Source organism: Clarias gariepinus, chromosome 17, assembly GCF_024256425.1.
Source record: "Clarias gariepinus isolate MV-2021 ecotype Netherlands chromosome 17, CGAR_prim_01v2, whole genome shotgun sequence".
Taxonomy (NCBI): domain Eukaryota; kingdom Metazoa; phylum Chordata; class Actinopteri; order Siluriformes; family Clariidae; genus Clarias; species Clarias gariepinus.
Genome location: NC_071116.1, coordinates 12,953,540 through 12,973,959, shown reverse-complemented (window position 1 = coordinate 12,973,959; position 20,420 = coordinate 12,953,540). Strand labels below are relative to the sequence as shown.

General features: G+C 38.7%; 1 protein-coding gene across 1 annotated transcript in view; it reads right to left on the bottom strand.

Annotated features, from left to right (window-relative positions):
* dchs1b (dachsous cadherin-related 1b) overlaps window positions 1-19,457 on the bottom strand; it is a 90,004-nt gene extending 70,547 nt beyond the window's left edge. The window contains exons 1-2 of the mRNA XM_053476349.1: window positions 19,177-19,457; window positions 8,030-9,826 (exon numbers count right to left, since the gene is read on the bottom strand). Coding sequence (XP_053332324.1) covers window positions 8,030-9,805 — 1,776 coding nt within the window. The 5' untranslated portion in view covers window positions 9,806-9,826; window positions 19,177-19,457. The remainder of the gene's footprint in view (window positions 1-8,029; window positions 9,827-19,176) is intronic.
* Between the last annotated feature and the right edge of the window lie 963 nt (window positions 19,458-20,420).

Sequence of the window (20,420 nt, the reverse complement as noted above, 5' to 3'; positions counted from 1 at the left end):
TGCCTAACAGTCTACAGACGGCAGATCGGTTAGGCAAACCACAGTTTATGGAAAACTTTGTGTGTCACAATGAGAAAGATAGTGCAAAGACCAGGATAGATCAAAAGAAAAGCATATTTTTAAAAAAACATGTAAGCGTACATTATTTTATTTTTTTTTTTTACATTTGTGTGCATAAGTTAGGTACTCAGCTAATGAGTCAAGAGACTGTGACTATAAGGTAAAAAAAAAATAAAGCTTTGGAAATTAGCATGAGAACCTGTAAGGGTAATCCAAAACCAATGCTTGGGCGTATCACATCTTATTAAAGCAAATGGCTCAAGATGTTCATTAAATCCGTGCATTTCTTATTATTGCTGGCTACTGCACATCTGCAGTGAGCAGTAGCCTTGTAATTTAATTTCACTTACTTAAGCTCATTAATGGAAAAAAAAAATTGATGGAAAAGCGTAGAGATCGAAAACATTTGCTGATCTTTCCTTTTATATACTGTATATACTGTATATCTCCCCATCCTATTAGGTTAAGTGTACTGTACTGTACATCTCCACTTTGAGGCTCTTCCTCTCACCCTACATGGATCACATTTCCATACGTCTCATTTGGCTGAATTAAAAAAAAAGAAAAATGATTAGGACTATATGTTGAGAAAGAAGAAATACTGGAATAGAATATTTTTCTTTTCTTTCTAAAGAAATACTTTAGATTACTGTCGGATGTTGGCCTGTTTTTCTGGGTTCAGCCTACTATTCTGGTCATTCCTCATTTCTCTGGGCAAGGGATTAGGATTATAGAGGTTGGCAACTCAAAAGGAATTGTGTTTGTTAAAGAGAATTTGCCCTCGCCCTACGCTTGTACTCTCTCACACTGTTAAAAGCAAACCTTCGCAGCCATAAACAATGTCAGCTGAATATGGGTATAGTCCAAGAGCAGCGGCTGTGTTATTGTTGCTCGTGAGAAGATAGGGATGAAAAAATTGCTTAATTCTTGTTTATATAATGTCAAATGATCTTACTTGATTAGAATCTATGGTTGCATGTACTGTATATGAAAATGCAACGCAGTGTGTATAAATGGGGTTGCAGGATTTGGCACTTGGTCACTGTAATTGGTGATTTAGAACTTGGACTGAAGACAGACAAGCAGCTGGAATAACAAATAGGATTATGACCAATACATCTCCAACCGGTATCGGTCACCTGAAGTTTTTCAGATCAACCTCTATCCTGAAAATGCATGTGAGAATTTAGCCGGGAGAAAAAAGAAGAAAAAAAAAAAAAAAATACATCATGGTGACAGTGAGTCTGTATAAAAAGCAAAGTGAGTACACACAGCATACTGGGAACTCCTGCTGACCTTCAGGAAAATAAACAGCTTGGAGCAAACATTTAGGTTAAGACAAAACAATGTAAAATTGAACTTAAACAGATTTACCGTAAGGAAGAATTCCCATGGTATTAGTCTCTGCCATAAAACGTAATGTGAGGTAATAACTAAAGTAGATATACCATTGTGACAATAAATCTCAGAATCGTGTTTCTGTTAATTAGCTTTGTATTTGGCAGATACATTGTTTTTGTTAATTAATGACATCAATAGCCAGACTTTTTTGTAATGTCTTTCTTTCTGTCCTTCAAGCCGTAGCTAGCACTAAAACCTGAGGTCAGATTAACACACATGCTGTCAGGACAGAGTGTCATGCTGTTCATGCCATTATCTGTGTTTACTCAAGGAGATATTGACTAAATCTGACACTGTGGGAAAGTTATTGCTTCAGAAACGTGTTACCCTTGAAGACACTCCCCGAGACGACCTGCTGTCCCATGTTACCAGGCCTCTACCATCTGTCTTTGAGACCAAGAATGTTGAAAATCCATACAATTCTACCCTAACACATCATGAAATTTGATTATGATGACCATTAAGACCACCGTGACCCAGGAGACGTTCAGGAGGCAAGATTTAATATGACAGACAAAGAGGGAATAAAACAACTGGAAATTATTCCAATTGCTATCAGTATCAGTATGTTAAATACATAAACAGACTCAACCTCAAAAACATGTTATTGCTCAACCAAGTGTGAAAATAGCAAAAAGCTAATTAATTTTGCATATAAGGTAATTGGGACTTTTCCCCAGTAGACTCTTGAATTCTCCTTTCTAAATAATCCCAAATCCCTCATCTTTAAAAAAAAAAAAAAAAAAAAAGAAAAGAAAAGAAACGAACAAAATGTAACAAAACGCAAAGTATTTTACCAAAAAATAAAAATAAATATTTACCAGTCAAACCTTGGACACACCAAGCTTTTTGTTTCATGATTTTTATTAATTTCTACATTGTAAGACATTGCTGAAGGCATCCAAAATATGCAATCATCGTATTTGTCTTTGAGAATTGTCTGCTACTTATCCTCTGTAAAGCCTTTATAACATCTCTAATCTGAGGTGCTGTAAATTGGTGATTTTTGAGGCTGGTAACTCTAAATTTAGTTCTCCTCTGCAGCAGAGAGCCAGTTTCATCATGGTGCTTGATGGATTTTACAAATGCACTTGACAAAGAGTGTTTGACTTCTTGGACATGAGTAAAAATGGCTGACTAGGCAAAGAACCATAGAAGAATCCTTTTTTTTCTTTCTAGAAGAATACATTTTTTAATAAGTTGGACATTTGGACCCTAAACAGTATGTACAAGCGTGACACATTTCTCATTAAATCTCTTAAATGCTGTCAATGTTAATGTAAATGTAAAAAATAACTGGAAAACAAAAGAGAACACAGGAAGTTCCTGAGGTATTATAAGAAATGACCAGATTACATTAGTCTTGCACTCACTTACTCACTCACTTACTCACTCACTCACTCACTCACTCATCTTCTATACCGCTTTATCCTGCATTGAGGGTCGCAGGGGACCTGGAGCCCATCCCAGGAGGCTTAGGGCATGAGGCAGGGTACACCCTGGACAGGGTGTTAATTTATCGCAGGGCACACACACACTCATTCACACACTACGGGCAATTTGGGAACGCAAATTAGCCTAATCGGCATGTCTTTGAATCATACAAAGTTACCCATGTCATGCACACACTCAATTACTGTGAATCTCTTCTAATCTAAGAAACAATTTCTTATCTTTTTTCCTTTGCTCTCGAGTTTTTTTCCAGCTACCTCTCATACGTCACTGCTGTCAGGATTGTGCTTAAAAAACAAATTCCTGTTAGCCAAATCAAACAGACATCAGCATTGTAAAAGTATTGATTATTTCAAAATGCGAAAATATGAAAAAAACCTTAGTATTTTCAAACCTCTGAAACTGTAGTACTATTTAGCGTCAGTCTACTGTGCACAACGGTGATGTGGTGTTAGCACTGTCACCTTGCACCTCCAGGGTCCGGGATCGATTCCCGGCTAGGATTGATTCTTGTCTCTTTGTGTATGGAGTTGTATGCATGTTCTCTCCGTGCTTTGTGGGTTTCCTCCGGGTACTTTGGTTTCCTCCCACAGTCCAAAGACATGCCGATTAGGCTAATTTGCGTCAGACTTTTGAGACTATTAAGACCTCTATAGTCTCAAGTCGGACTACAGAGGTTCCTAGATGGATGGATATTTTATTTAGGATTAATAATGTAAAAATACATATTTTTAAGTGATTGCACACAAACTTATTGTGCCTATAAAACACAGGAATGGTCTTCCTATATTAAAAATAGGCCAAATTTTAAAAATAATCTAAAAATTACATTTAAAAGTATCAAAATTCATGAGACTATTAAAACAAATAAAAACAGTAAATGAAATTGAATTAGAAATACTCTAACATTTCTACGAGCCAACACATCTATTATACATACGGCTTGTTTCTGCTGTACCCTTTACTTAACTTTTATAAAAAGCGCTTTGTTCTCTCCAGTCTTGTGTGCCATAGTCCGTGAGAACAGGTAGCCCATGTCTGGCTTATATTTTTAGTGGGGCACGTTTTACCATGACCCCACCATAGGCCAGATCTTATATTACAGGAAACTGTGCCGGGTAGCTTCCTTCACTAACAACAGCCCAGATGTGTTCAAACACATGGATTTATTAAATCTGATTAGTCTTTCCAAGTGGATCCAGCAAAAAATATTACTTAACACCATAGCGTGTATGATTGCTGAGACAGGTGGAAAAAATTACTGCAGTTTTATGCACTGTTTCCCCACCTGCACTTGCATGCACATACATACTGCACAAGCATAATAAACGTCCTGCATCACACAAGCTGTGGAGTGATGAAATACTATAGATAAAATGGCCCCAGAGTGCTCTTGAACATCTCCGTGTCTAATGTATAACACACGTAAAAATTCCACAATGTGATATTGATACGGTACGTTTTCAAGCACAGCTGGGTAGATCATAGTTTAGGGGGGAAAAAAACAAAACAATGTATGATTCATATATGAAACAGCTACTCCTCAGGTCAGTACAAATCTGATAAACACAAAATCTCCTGTCTCAAATGTAATAAAAGTCAAAGTATGCTTTGAACAATCCTCCAAATATATCAAGTAAATCTTTCTAGACAATAATGTGAAGGCTTTCACTGTGAATTGGGATAAACTACATTCAGACGTCCATTCGTTCTGCAAATTATTTTTCTCAGATACATTAGTTTGCCTATAATATTTAAAAGCATTATCATTTTTTTAAGAGCCAAAATTAAACCCTTTTGATTTTAATCTAACCAGCCAAATCTATGTAACCCAGTTGAATTAAACTGGAGCCATGGAGACAAGAAACTTATACTACCATATTAAATGTTAAATTAAAATGTACAATAGTTACTGTAAATGGTCTGATAAACTTTCTAATGTTTGCCAGTGCTCTTGAACACAGCCCTGATATACCATTATGTGCTCCACTGTACTCTCACGCTGAGGATTAGAAATCACTGCATGCCTCTTCAGTTTGTTTGTTGGTGGACGGTTGCCACTGGTAACTGTTCTGGTAAAAACTAGTCAAACAATAAAAACATTTAGGCGCATTGGTGACCGTTTTAGTTGCCATCTGGAGCCCTGCAGCACTGTGACTCAAAGAAACTATGCACAAAATATTAACTATTTATATACTGTTTTTCCACTTCTAAAACTACTGGAATTGATTTATCTCGTTTTGAGGTGAGCCCTTTCATTTGTAAACTGAAATTGATTCATTTTTAATTCTGTGGAGGAAAAAAACGGGAGCTTTGAAAATCATTATCGCTAACTACAGTATAACAGACCTAACCTTGTGAGAAGGAAGGAACAAAACCATAACGCTAAAACCAGAGTAATGGAACAACCCTGAGCATCTCGAACCTGGAAAATCGTTCTCAACTTTTCATTTTTTCATTTTTACCAAACTATATCAAGAGAAAGACAAATGGGTTATCTCCACCAACACCCAAGAAATTACCTTCAGTGAGCACACATGGGGAGAATTTTTTTAATACAATTTGGTTAACTAAACTTACAGTACCCAACGACCTAACCATGGTAAATCCTATTTAATTTCTATAGGCTGTAGACTATCTAAATAACTCCTCTTTCAAAAAAGTATCCATCAAGTAAATGAATAGGATGGTTCAAGAACACTTAGTAAAATGTAGCAAGCCCATACTTAACATAAAAACATGCACTGCATAGATTTTTACCAATTACATGCTCATTTTCAGAACACTCCAAATTAAACATTTCCAGGAAACGAAAAAAAGATTGTAAAAATACAACACTATGTTTTATGTAATAAGAAACTCATGTCACATATCTGAATCAGACTTGCTGAGAGAGGAACCTACCACAAAGACCAATTTCTATGTCTGTGTGGATCAGAAGCTGGAACCACAGCCGGTTTGGAGTTATGCATGCCCATGTGTGCGGTATGGAGAGGCTGGAACCGTATGGGGTTTGCAGTGGTGCTACAGCTAAAACAATCTCATCCTGTGGACTGGCCAAGTATTCTGTTTGGTATAGTGGGGCTTTGAGGAATGCAGTGGAATAAATAAAAGGACATTCTAAAAACAGGGAAAAACCAACACTAGTGCTGTGTGGCATGAAATGAGATCTAAAGATGGTGTCTGATAATAATAACTGCCAAGAAATACAGAGAAAAAAAACTATATTCAATCCAAAGCATTTATCATTAGTGCCTAACAATCAATGGTTTTGGTATATAAAAAGAAAAAGCTCTGTCAGATCTGTTGTTTTTTTCCTTTCCTTTTTCTTTTCTCTTTTACTCCTTTCACATTCCCTTTTTCACGGTGTAGAACTACTTCTCTTATGATTTCCTTTTCCTTTCTGCTCGTCCCCTTTACACAGAACCCACATTCCAATTTCTCTGATCACAGACAACTGCCATCTTCAAATATTAAAGTGAAATGAAGCGGCAACAACGTGGAATTCCGGTATTTATCTTAACTGTTTTTTCTGGAAGCAGTTTTTAGCACAGATGCTTCTTTGAAAGCATACAATCTTGCAGGCCTTTGAAGTCCAAGAAGTTCATGTATGCAGAGAAGAAGGAAAAACAGAAAACAATTTCTTTTGCACAAAGGCAAAACTAGCTTGAGAAGATGAATGGCCTAAGTTATTAATGTTAGCTAATTTGATCACACTGGCCTTAAGGCAGATCAAGACATAATCAGCATAAAACATGGATCCATTTTGTTATTAGAAAGAATTGCAAATTAAATATTATTAACAGTCTAACGAAAGTCTAAGTATAGACATGGTGGCTCTGACTACCTCTGTGTTTACTCTGTACAAGTTTCAGACAGATTTTTCAGCAGGAATTCTTTATTTCCTAGTTAAGATCAGTAGTCTTAGAACACATAAGGATGTGCCCACTGGCAGACTACCTGGTAGAGCATATTAAAATGTCACCAATAGGAGGATGGCAGGGGATGATGTGAAACTCACAGAACATATATGAATGTGGTAGAGGCAATGGCAAACCATAAATGAAACAACCACCAAACTATACCAAAAGTTTACTCTAAAGAATGGTTATGCACAAACCCAGATTGAAACTGCAGGGAATCCTGCAAGGGTGCTTTTGTACTGAATATAAAAAATCAGCTTTAATTCGGCCATAGCCATGATGCTGTTTATTCTTTTCTGTGTCAATGAAAATTTAGTAGTTACCAAATAGGCCACAGCTGGATAGAGTGTTGCGTTCTGCCAAGGAATGTGTAGACTAGCTGATATAATAGCTGATATAGCCCATAATGGGTGTAGCAATAGGCATTGGCGGCTCAAACGATTGAGGCTCTGGATTACGAATTACAAGGTCAGAGGTTCAAGCCCCAGCACCACCAAGCTGCCACTGTTGTGCCCAGGAGTAAAGTCCTTAACTCTGCAGTATCTGAGTTAACAGGTGCTGTATCCAGTCTACCCTGCGCTCTGCTCCCCAGCTTTTTAATTGGAATACTAACTGGGAATTATAATTTCATATAATGTATAAATGAATTGTAATCTTATAATGTAATAAACAGTTAATCATCTAGCATTTATCTAATCAGAAATAAAACACTTAATTCTGCTAGGGATCATAAAGGTTGGACTTTGAAGCTTTCGAAAAGGTTATGTGCTCTAGCGCAGGCAAAATATACTAAATATCAGCATTCAATTGGGACACACCTCTTTCAATTTCAATTAAGTTATTTGACTTAAGCTAACTGTTGTATAATATTTTTTTTTTAAGTTTTTCAAAATTTTTAATGGGATTCTAAAATGAAATGGAAACTAAGTGAAATTCTGATTGCTTAGCTTTTTTGAGACCTCGTCTGTTTACATACAGCTTGTAAAGTAAAAAAAAAATCTCTGTATGGGATTTCCTAAATGCATCTCTTAAACAAAGAAAGTAAATCAACTCTATCCCCGAAACTGGCAGAACAAAATGTCTAGATACTGGTTATAGATAACACTGGTGGTGATTTGATAAAATAGTTACCAAAATCATTTTTAATAATTACTTATTATTATCAAAAAAGAATAGCCTCAATAACTTCCTACCTCAAGGAAACAGGTCCCTGCAGCTGTGTTCTCCTTGATGGATGCATTATAGGAGCTGCTCCCAAAGACTGGCTTGTTGTCATTAATATCCTGTAGACTGATTTCCACCATGGCAGTAGACGATAAAGGGGGCTTTCCACCATCTGTAGCCACTACATTGACACTTGCTTTTGGATGGGTCTCATAATCCAGCTCAGTAGCTGTCGTGATGATACCTGTCACAGCATCAATGGTGAACCAATTCGAATGTGTCCCCTTGTTGGGCAGGATGCTGTAGCGGACATCGCCATTTGGACCCTGGTCCTTGTCTCGTGCTGTTACTTGTAGCACAAAGCTACCAGGGTAAACCACTTCTGGAATAGTCTGTTTGTATGCCTGCTGATCAAACAGTGGGGGATTATCATTGATATCCGTGACTTGGATTGTAAAAGAGGATTCAGCTCGTAGTGGTGGGGTGCCAGAATCTGTAGCCATGACCCGGAGCTCGTATGAGTCTCTCTCTTCACGATCCAAAACCTGATCAACACAGATAAGGTAGATGATGCTGTCCTTAGTGGTGAGGGCAAACTTACCATCCCCACCTTCTAGAGAGACATTGACATTTGAATATTCACCATAATCTGGGTCGGAGACTGAAATACGGGCAACATATTGCCCAGGCTGGGCGCCCTCAGATATTCGTGGTGACCCATCCTCACTCAGAAAGATGATGGTCATGGTGGGCTGATTATCATTGTAATCACGAACATGGATAGTGACAAATGCATTAGTGACCTCTGGATGGCTGGCATTGTCTTTGGCTTGTACAACGAGCTCATGGACCTTTCTGACTTCATAGTCCAAAGGCTTGTTAAGTGTGATGATTCCAGAATGAGGGTCAATGACAAAATATCGATCAGGGTCACTTTGTCTGCGGTTTATTTCATAAAGCACAAGACCATTGTCACCTTCATCTGCATCTGAGGCAAACACTTGTAGGATATTGCTACCTTGGGGGAGACTTTCAGAGATGATGGCATGATATCTGCTCTGATTAAAAACAGGAGCATGGTCATTAATGTCCTGCACTGTCACATCCAGAGTCATTTGACCTGTTTTTTTAGGAGATCCCCCATCAAAAGCCTCTAAAACCAAAGAGTAAGAAGCCCTCTTTTCTCTGTCAAGGACACCATTGACAACAAGGTCTAAGTAAAGGACCTTATTTGCCACCCTCTTAGTTTCCAGTCTGAACACCTGCCCCACATTTCCATCTTTGATGACATAACCCTGGGTGGTGAGTTGATCTTTGTCTGCATCAGTGGCTGGCTCCAGGGAAAACCTTGTCCCCACTGCGGTCTGCTCAGGGATCTTTAAATAGGCCTTATTCTTGGGGAACACTGGAGCATGATCATTAATGTCATTCACTGTGATGGACACCTTCACTGTGATACCGGTCATGGTAACTGCTATAAAGCTATAATGGTCTTTTTCTTCCCGGTCCAGACGCCGAGCAGTCTTGATTATACCTGTGGTCTCATCGATGTTGAGGTCAGTTCCCAGGTTTGTGTCCACATGATCAGAGATGAAGTAAAGGGTGGCTGTTTCTCCAGGTGGTAACCCAGCACTGATGTCACCCACTATCGTCCCTGCAGGCTGTTCTTCATCCAACTGTAACTCCAGAATGCTTGCTATTGGATCCGCGTTGACCATTTTAGTTAACGAATGCACAGTTAAAAAAACAAACAGAAACATCCTCGGTCTCCAGCTATTGTCCCCAAAGCCTCTGAATAAATTCATCACAGCACGGTTCTCCTACACCTGCAAGCACAGAAAAATAAAACAGATCACAGCCTGGAATCACACTAATAAAATGCATTCACACACCAGACACATGCCAAATTCCACCACTGTTGTGTATAAGGCACTGGAATGCATAAAGAGCCTGGTGTGGATCACTGGTGTAGAGTACATTTGTGTTGGAGAACAGCTCTCTGTCAATGTTCTACACAGTGTTCTTCTAAAAACATAATGATTCTTACATGCTGCCAGTTTTATTTAATAAGAAAAAAAACACTTAAATCTGCTAGGGGTCATAAAGGTTGGACTTTAAAGCAATGGAAAAGGTCATGGGGTCTGGTGTAGGCAAAGTACTAATACTGTACATGTCAACTGAAAGTGATATACAGTAATGCGACTACCATATCTCTGTATGCACTCATCATGACTCACTCATCATCTATAGCATTTTATCCCGTATAGAGGGTCGCGGAGGCCTGGAGCCTATCTCATGAGACTTGCATGAGGCAGAGTACACCCTGGACAGGGTGCCAATCCATCACAGGGCACACACATGCACACACTCAAATGCTCATTCACACACTTTGGGCAATTTGAAAACACTAATTTGCCGAATCTGCATCTTTGGACCGTAGGAGAAAACTACAGTAGGAGTACCCGGAGCAAACCCACCAAGCAGAACATGCAAACCACTGCAAACACAGACCGAAGGCAGGGATAGAACCCGGACCACGGTGCTGTTAAAGGCACACACTTAAGCAAAGATGTTTGTCACCTAGCAAGCTATACTGTACTGTAGCTATTAAACAATGTAAGGTGAGACCAAACCCAAGGAGTCCCTCCCACCCAGGATTAATTATCCATTTTGCACCAAGTGTTACTGCGACTGGCTCTGGATACAAAACAAACCTGAGCTGCATACAGAAAGTGAGTGCATACAGTAAGTATATCCTTCACTCCAGAGTGTTCAGATGGATGGCCTTGCTTAAATTCAGGGTGCGGCTGGCTGTGCCTGACCCCCCCTAGGCCCTCCTATAGGTCCAATATACACCGACTTAAATATTTTTAGAATAAATAGATTTTAATACCTTAAATGTAAATCTGCTTTTATAGGATTTATATCAAGAATGCATGACATGATTGCAACATACAGTAGGTTATTAGAGGTAGTTTCAGGAATAACCTGTTAACCTCATTCCCCAAGCTACCTTTAATTCAGGAATAAAATAATGTTTTCTGAATATGGGACAAGCAATCTAAAAGCCTCAAAAGACCATAATTCCTAAAAACGTATTCAAAATGGAGATGTAAGTAACAGTAAACTGTGTGAGAGAGAGAGAAACAGAAGGCAGGATTGTGTGTTGAAGCTGACAGCTCCACTCCTGTCACTTATGGGAATGCAGACCACTGAGGGCCACAGGTGGCCAGACTTACAGATGCTATTTCATCTAGAAAACACTAAAAAAACATTACAGAGATTAGACAGTTTCCAGTTTTGGCTGAAACTGTGGCCAAACCCCTGAGTTCAGCCTGCGCTATGCTGGGGAGGCATGCAACTTGTCAGTGGAAGTACGACTCTCCAAACCTTACTGGCGAATAACTTGGACCATCACTGAAGACTGCATTTATGCTCAGATTATGACTGCAATTTGTCCTTGTCAATACTCCTGACAAAGTGCATCCATACAAGCCACAAAAATAAAAATAAAAAAGAATCTGCATTTAAATGATCTAGTTGTTTGCTCGGTTTTGTTTTATTATAGTAGTCTAGACCACAAACTCTCAGTTTTCAATCATTTTAGGATACATTTTCTTCTAAGGATACTCAATGGATGCAAGCAAAGAGAAAAGATTTAAAACATGTGGCCTGAATGTGGACAGAGACTGCATTATCATGTTATACATGATGTCCTTTTTATGTACATCTTCAATTTCATTCGTGTCACAGTGTTTATATGAGTCTAATACTGCACAAGTACATTTGGGCAAGCAAGAGGATGTACAAGTGTGCTTGACTAATATACATCTACTGTATACTGGGAAGAAAATCTATAGGCTTACAGTCAATAGAACAATCTCTGTCTACAGCGTTATGAGGTTTGGTGTTGAATATTGGAGTATTGAGGGTTACGCTGCAGTTGGGGGTATGCAGGCACCCCCTGCAGGCACTGGTTAGGACTGCAACAGCCTCAGTTTCTCCTTAATGCAAATAACAGACTCAGTGGAAACACAGAGACAAATAGAAGCCAAGTTAAATAGGCTCCAGAGTCACGAATTACCACACTATTTCAACATTCTTTTTTTATATATATTCTTATATTTAACAGCTTATTAAAATATGTCAAGGTCCCAACTGCCCCTCGATCACACAGAATAAACAGGCCAGGCTAAATGATTGACAGGGACGTCTGAGGAAAATTAGCAGTGGGGGACCTTTTCTGTTCACTGCCTAAGCTACATGGCTGCACTTCAGCACTTCAATGGCAAGCTCAGAACAGCTGGAGATCAGGATCTGCGTGGTGCAGTATGTAGTGTGTCCTGAAGACATGCAGTACAGATTTTTGTGAGACATGATATTCCCTACAGCATCTTTTTTTTTTTTTTTTTTTACTCTTTTGTCCAGGAGAATCCAGAATTAAGGCAATATATTTATATAATATATACAGTTTGATAAAAAGCATAAAAATGTTAAAAAATAAATCTTAAAATGTTTACACATTAATCTCACACTTATCTGCTTATGAAGATAAAGCATCCCTCTAGAACGTGTGGTCAGAATGATTTAGTAAAAGTGCCCTTTGTCTTAAATGATTTACATAAGATATATGTTTCAACAGCAGATACAGAAATAATACACATTCCTTATCAACAGGTATTATACATTAACATTATAATGCAGACATGATGCATCCCACAGCTGAATGGGTATAAAATAAGGAATGCACCCCTAATTCTCTGTCTAAGACTTGGACAAGTACAAAGCCCAAGCCCTCTGCATATAGCCTTCCAGCTGTCATCTGAGAATTAGCCCTGGGGCAAAGGTGGCAGACGGAGCCTGGCCAGCGACAACTTTTACGGATGGAGACCGATCCTTTTACATGCAACACAGCGCTCTAAGCAGGGACAGCAGATGTAGCACACCGACTGAGCCGTAGAACACAAAAATTCCGTGCATTTTTAGCATGCATTAACATTCGGTATATCGCGTGGAGAAAATCGGAGGAAGCATTGGTGAAACCCTTTACTAGACAGTTGAATATTGACTTTGCAACTGCATAAAAATCAAAAGACAAATTTACTTGAACGGAAAGATTTTAAACTATATATCCGCAATCTATGCTTATACCCATCTTTATTCAAATTCTGCAACTGTTTTTGCTGTAATTAACAGTTCTGTTTAAATGACTTCTTCTTTACCTGACTTGACAATTACAGAAACCCCAGTCAAGTTCACACTAGTTGAATAAAACATTTATATGTTGCATGAACAGAAATATCAGCTTGAAACAAAGTTTCAGAGGGACTGTAAGGCTTTTGTATTTGTGCGACCTATTTCTGACTTTTTAATATGAGTATGTCAAACACTAAATCATATCAACCTGACGATTCCACAAAGTAGTAAAATAGCAGAGTTATTGCAGTATCTTTTAGAACGTGTAAACACAGACTCATTTACTGAGCACATGGCAAGAAAAAAATGCTACCCTTAGAATGTCTTTATTGCAATAAAGAAATTCTGGAGCGATTACGCTCCTGGGCACAATTACACGCTGCGATTTTTAGTGTATAAATACCCTCTGTGCACTTCAACAAACACTTCCTAACAGTAAATCATCGATATGGGCCTGAAATGCTACTGCAGGCCGTTATAAATGCCAGAATGTGACTCGTGGCTAGCTCCACTTGCACACTGTACATCCAGGCTGCGGAAAACACCACCTACTGATACATACACAAAACCACAGGATCTGTCAGGGGCAAGTGAAGAAATGAGGTCAGAATTTGGTTTGATTTACAGATATACCAAATGATGCAAGCCGGCAGTGACAGTGCAGTGGAAGACTTTAACGGACAGTTTTCTACCTACAACAGACACACACAGTCCACTTGTTCGCTTTTTACAGCCTCTTCGTGAAGCAGGTTTAATGGGATATGAAACGTCCTGAAAAAGTGTAGTAACCACAGAAATGCACAGCTATAAACACCAGGGCCTCCAACTTTTCCCCTCCAAGCTGGAAGTGAGGCCAGAGGAAACAAAGCAAGGGTTTCAAGGCAGTGACCCAGCCAGGTCCAGGTGATACATATTTTATGCCAGACCACATGCTCCTGTGGGCCACTTGCTTTCACTGTAAACCTGCACTGTCTACGTTATCACTGGGTTGGACGCGCTGCACTTCCTTTCTTTTCATTTCTTTTAATTCTCCGATTCCAAAGAATATATTTTATCAATACCGAGTGTCCTTTCTCTGTTGGAACGTTTAGGCCATTCTTTTATCCATGAAACATTAACCAAGGGTGAAATATGATGTTTGTTTTAGTTTTGACTAGCCTTCAAGGAACTTACTACACTACAGTATATCAAACGTTTCCATTTACAAAACGTATTGTCACATACTGCACTCCACTATTCTAGTTAAACTTCTATTGGAATTTATTAAGACACAATTTGTACAGTTAAAGCAAATCAATGAATAGTGTAATAGTATTTTTATTTGCCGGCATAGTGGCTTAGTGGTTAGCACACACAAACACACACACACACACAAATATATATATATATATATATATATATATATATATATATATATATATATATATATATATATGCACACTACTGTAAGTATATACATATACAGTACTAACTATATTAAATACTGAATTAATTCATACCAGTTGTTTAGCTCTTTTATTTTATACCCTGTAGGATTTCAATTGGTAGAAATTAAATAGTCTAACTGTATTATGACACATGAGACCGTTGTCCATCCTCATGGAAGCACATATACAGTACAGTATCGCCACGTGTGTGCGTGTGAGTGTGTGAACAGTATATGAGTGAAGGAGAAAGAGCGAGAGAGAGCATCTCTAAGTAGTTAGTGACAAAGACAAATCTAATACAACCTGCGGTTTCCATGTTGTGATCAGACCTGGATGGCGAAACAACTGTAGTGTGATGCATGCTCTCCAGAGAAATAAAACTTCAAACTTAAAAGGAAAACAGAGACAGCGGGCGGAACGAGATCACTGAATTATTAACAAGCATGGACTGCCTGGGTTATTGGAGATGTCAAGATGTTAAACACAGGAATTGTGGTTTATTGAGTTCTTGCGTCCCCCGTTCACATTCCAGCCATTAGAAACAATGCAGTGATGCTCAGATCGGACTTAATCGCTCTGAGCGATTAAAAAGCATCCAAACAGATTGTATTTAAAGTTACAGAAAGAAAATGACTGGATTTACATGTTAATGTATTTATGGATATCACAGTTTCGATGAAATAGAATTCATGAAGTTCAGTTGGTTGATTTTTCTTAAGATGCAATATACTGCACAGTAGTCGTGCTGAAATTACGCTGGTATTTTGGACGCTCAGGAAAACTTTTAATCACATAAACACAAAAGGAAAGGCATTTTTTTCTGAGTTACCTTCTTGCTCTTTCAGCAAAACTTTAAATTTTGTTGCTTTATGCTTCATTTACTGTATAATGAGAAAAACATACCTGCTTTGGTTGGTTCGGTTCATAATATTGTTTCTAGAATAATATCTTGAATTGCCTACTGAGTCCAAATGAAGAAAATAAGCATGTGTACTTTTCTTACACATTTGCGAAACGAAATCTGACTTTACCAGCATATATGTGAGTAATGCAAGGTTATTAAAATAGAACACATGAATAATATAGTGGTGGGTCTCATTAATCTCAGTTTAGACTTGACTGTACAGCCAAGAGTTTGTATTTTATTTTTACAGACCCTCAAACTAAGTAAACTGTTTTGGTTTTTTTTACCAGCTTGAATTTAATACGCAAAAAATAATGCAGATGAACAAAATCTTACAAAGGAGACTTAGGGCATGAGACGAGGTACACCCTGGACAGGGTGCCAATCCTTTGCAGGAAACACACACATAATCATTAACACACTATGGGCAATTTGGGAATAGCAATTTCCCCAATCTGTATGTCTTTGTACTGTGGGAGGAAACCAGAGTACCCGGAGGAAAACCACCAAACACGGGGAGAACATGCAAACACCATGCACACAAACCGAAGCTGGACCCTAGGGGTGCAAGGCGACAGTGCTAACCAATAAGCCACTGTGCCCTATGTTAAATGTTAAAAAGAGAAAAAAAAAAAACTACAAACTGTAGTTACATGACAAGCTCATTTTAAAACTTTCACACAGGGCAGTCTACATTCATTACTCTATAGGAAATGAACAGGAACTATGCCTCAGCTGTGTTTGTAGGACTTGGGCAAACTCAGGCCTTATCTCTAAGCATTCTGTTTCCAGACCATTTGCCTGAAGTTAGGCTTGAGCTCAACACCCATTACTGGGGCAAAACACTACCAGAGCCAGACACTCAGCTCAAAGCTATTTAATTAAACTGAAGATGGTAGTTGATATAACCGAAGCGGTATTGGCTCCTGTGCCTTTTATTTCTCCTGAGTAGGTTCAAGTATTTATTGCACATACAGTAGTCTGTACTTTAAAGCACATCTCTGGACTGATACTTACAGATCAACAATGTGCAAAAAAAAAAAAATCTTCTACCGTATACATATGAGCCCAACATCCTATAATTACTAATATTATGAACAGTATCTTAATGGAATATGATCAAAAACATAATTCAACAAAACCAAATTTCAAACGTCACCACACATACACGACAGCTTTATTGTCCTTATCATTATGTTTAACATTAACGATGTTGCACGAGCAGAATGAGAAGATTAAAGAACAGCAATGCTATCCTGAAGCATTCAGATCTAATAGCTTTTGCTTTAGCAAGTGTGCCAGCAGGCTGGAAGCGTAGTGTAACTATAGAAAGAAACGGATTAAAATGGAATGATCTGCAGACATGAAGGCTTTCAGTGTTAGACTACAGAATTGTTTTGGTTCATGTGGTAAGACACTGATGATCAAGAAAAGAAGAAACAGATCATTTCATGGATGCCCTAAGCTAGTGGAGAGGGTTTGGAGTTTCTTGTGTAATTCTTGTATAAATGTTTCCCTCCAGCTACTTAAGGCAGAAGATCAGATGTAGTTCTTACTCCTGTCATCTGGTACTCATTCTAATGTGTGTGTTTGTGTGTGTGTGTGTGTGTGTGTGTGTGCGTGTGTGCAGCTGCATTCATTTTCTGACATTAGTATTTGGTATTTAACACAGAGTCTTTTTGCAAATCAATCTGAATTAATAGGGACTGAGAGAGCAGTTTGTGGTACAAAAAAAAGTGACAAATGAAATCAGGTATCTCCATTATGGCCCCCTTCTCACTAAAGAGGAAAAGTTTTTTTTATATTCTATTTGCCTTGTTCATTTGAGCTGGCATGCACATTGGTGCAATAGTTTAAATAAGAGCAGAGAAGCTTATTTTTACTTCATTTTCAAATTGGTTCTTCATCAGAAACAGATTACTCCTGGAAACTGATGACTACAAGTTACTAATGTAAAAAAATAAATAAATCACCAAATCTCCCAGTACAAGAGTAATCAAGATGCTTTTAAAGCAAAGTGTACAGTGGGATAGTATCATGCCCTTGACATCCTAACACACCCTCTCCTAGGGTTTAAGTTAGCATGTGTGTCCCAGTAACATTAAAAGGAATCAGTCCTTAATAAGAGCAGCTCTGTGATCGGAATCCAAGCGATGACGAGTAGCAGTGCTAACAGACTGCCCCTTACTGGGCACTGTTATATTTTATAGCTCTGTGATCCACAACCCACGCTGGGAATGCACATGTTCCGTACTTCCTGACCTGACATGCGCTTTATTACAATGTCTCCCAGACCCGACCTGGTTTAAGTGGTTACTGAATGTGAATGAATGAATTAATATGCATGTTATTGCTTGCTATTAGTTGTTGCATCAGGTAGATGGCTTTCTTACAGCTTCAAGCTCCCCGGGTTGATCTTGAACTTGGACTATTGTCTATGTTGAGTTTCTTTATATGCTTTACCCATGTCTGTGTGAGTTTCCCTGGGTTATTAAGTTTCCATTAAAAAAATAAGCCAACAGTGGGATTGTCAACTCTAAATAAATCCATGTGTGAAAGTGTGCATGAATAGCATCAGAGTATATAACCTATATATATAGGTAAAACAGCTTAGCAATTTTATTACCATCAGAATTTTTAAAGTGCATGTACTGTGGTCGATTTAACAGTGTCCCTTGAGTTGCGCGAGGAACTTAAACTTAAATGTTAGCTGTCATCATTAGACCAGCGAGGTGTCCGCACAAGCAGAAAGATTTCCACAGCCCTCCAGGAGGCATCACAGCCTAAGCCGAGCTGTAGCTCCGACTGACGCTAAGACAAAAAAATTTAAATGTGGTCAGCAAATGACCATATGTTTCTAGTTATGATGAGTGTTGATTTTCCATGCACGTCCGTTTAAGGAGAAAGGATCACTCCTTGACCACTTACACTGAGGTTGCCCAAATTTACCTGTACAAATACAGTGACTGCTTCTCTGTCTATATGAGAAGTGATAAAATAATATACCAGATTAATACTGCTGTACAAATCGTGAATTCGACATGGATGTGAAATGTATAATCGCTTTGTTAAATAGCAAGTATAAGCAATTAATCTACATGTTTAGTTCATGTATCTGTCTACAATGCTTAATGCATGCACAAGATATTAACCTTATTGGTTTATCATACAAAAGAGTTAAAGAATGTGGTGTTAAGTTATAAAGTTATACATTATCAAATTGTAAAAGAAGAGATCAGGATTGCCCCTATACTGTACAAAGATCACTGCTTCTGTCTTGATCACTATAACACAATGCTACTTCCCTGAAGTCCTACAGCAAATCCACGCAAAATGCCCAGTGTTGAATGTGCACTTACAGTGATCATTCATGTGTTTTGCATGATAACGTGACGTGTTAAAGGGTTGCAGCTATTGCAATAAATGGGGCAGGTAGCAGAGATGCTGGGATGAATGAATCTGCTCCTACAGTGCCAGTCTGATAACCGGCTCATGCGTTTGAAAATGGAAATGCATGAATGGGAAAGACATCACCTATGGCTCAGGGGTGTGCTTGTCTTGAAAGCACATAAAGCGACCTCTGTGGCCAGTGCAAAAGACATTTCTGCGCATCGATTGGCAAAAGACACTGAATGAAGCATCTGCTTACATGCATGAGATCGAGGCTCCTGCTGGTGCTCCTGTTGTTCCTCCACAAACCCTGCTCGGATGCTGATGTGTACCCAACAAGATAAGGTTTTTACAGATCCAGGCTAAAATCCATATCCAGCCCACAAAAACGCGCTTTTGTGTTTCAGCCGCAAATATCGGATCTCCACTCCAGCGTGCCACCCGTCAGGTGCGCGTGAATGCCGTGCTCAGCCCCGAGTCCTTTCAGCCCGTATATTTAAAAAAAAAAAAGAAAAAGAAAGGCCAACGGGTCCTATACACCGTCCTGTTCCACGCGCATCAAAGGGAACACTGAAGCCTCTCTGTGCAGTATAACGGTCCAGGCACGAGCGTCTGTCTAATTCAGTTGAGCGCGAGCGCGCAGTGAAATCGGACACGGCGACGAAGCTCCGCCCTTTTCTGATTAGAGCCGCTAATGTATTAGACACGTGGGGAGTCACACAAAAGAGGGGGAGCGGAGAGAAAGAAAGGAGCTGCTCTAAAAGGAAAAAAAAGGAAAGAAAGGCTGTGCTTGCTTAAGCTTTGGTGCCACCATGCTCTGCCGTGAAGAAATGTTCTTTAAGACAAAGAGCCAGACGAGAAGAAGGCGTTAGTCTAGGAGTGCAGGTCTCTGGGATGCTGGAATCTTTGCAAACATGGGCCTGTGTATTAATAATAATAATAATAATAATTCAGGCTTCACCCAAATGAAGAAAACAGGAGCGAGTTTTTTTTTTTTTTTTGCCATGATCATGTTGGCCTAAAAAGAGAAAGACAAAGAAAAAGGCATGTTGAAGAATTATTACAGATATGTCAGGAATGAAAATTAAAAATGTTGTAAGTGAAACGACCCAAAATCTGGAAAGAGTTAGTTATAAAGGAAAACCTGTTGGGCAATCATAGAAGTTATTACAAGATATTTATAAAGGAAGAATTTTGCAGTTTTTAGATGATAAACAGATTATAAATTATCATTTAGATATTAACTAATATCTTACATCATTTGAAAAAAGATGGACTGTGTGAAATCTGTGAAAAATTCGTCCTGATGATTGAAATGTTTTTTTTCCTTTTGAACAATTTTGTCTTAAGCATATGCAATATTTCTCAGTCAATTATAACAAATAGCCTAACAATATTGTGGCGTTTTTACGCCGAGAAGAATGCTGGAGAGACGAGTGAGCTTATTTGCTACCCAATGCAATGGCTGGGAGTACTTTATTTAGCACACAGCCGGTATGGCAT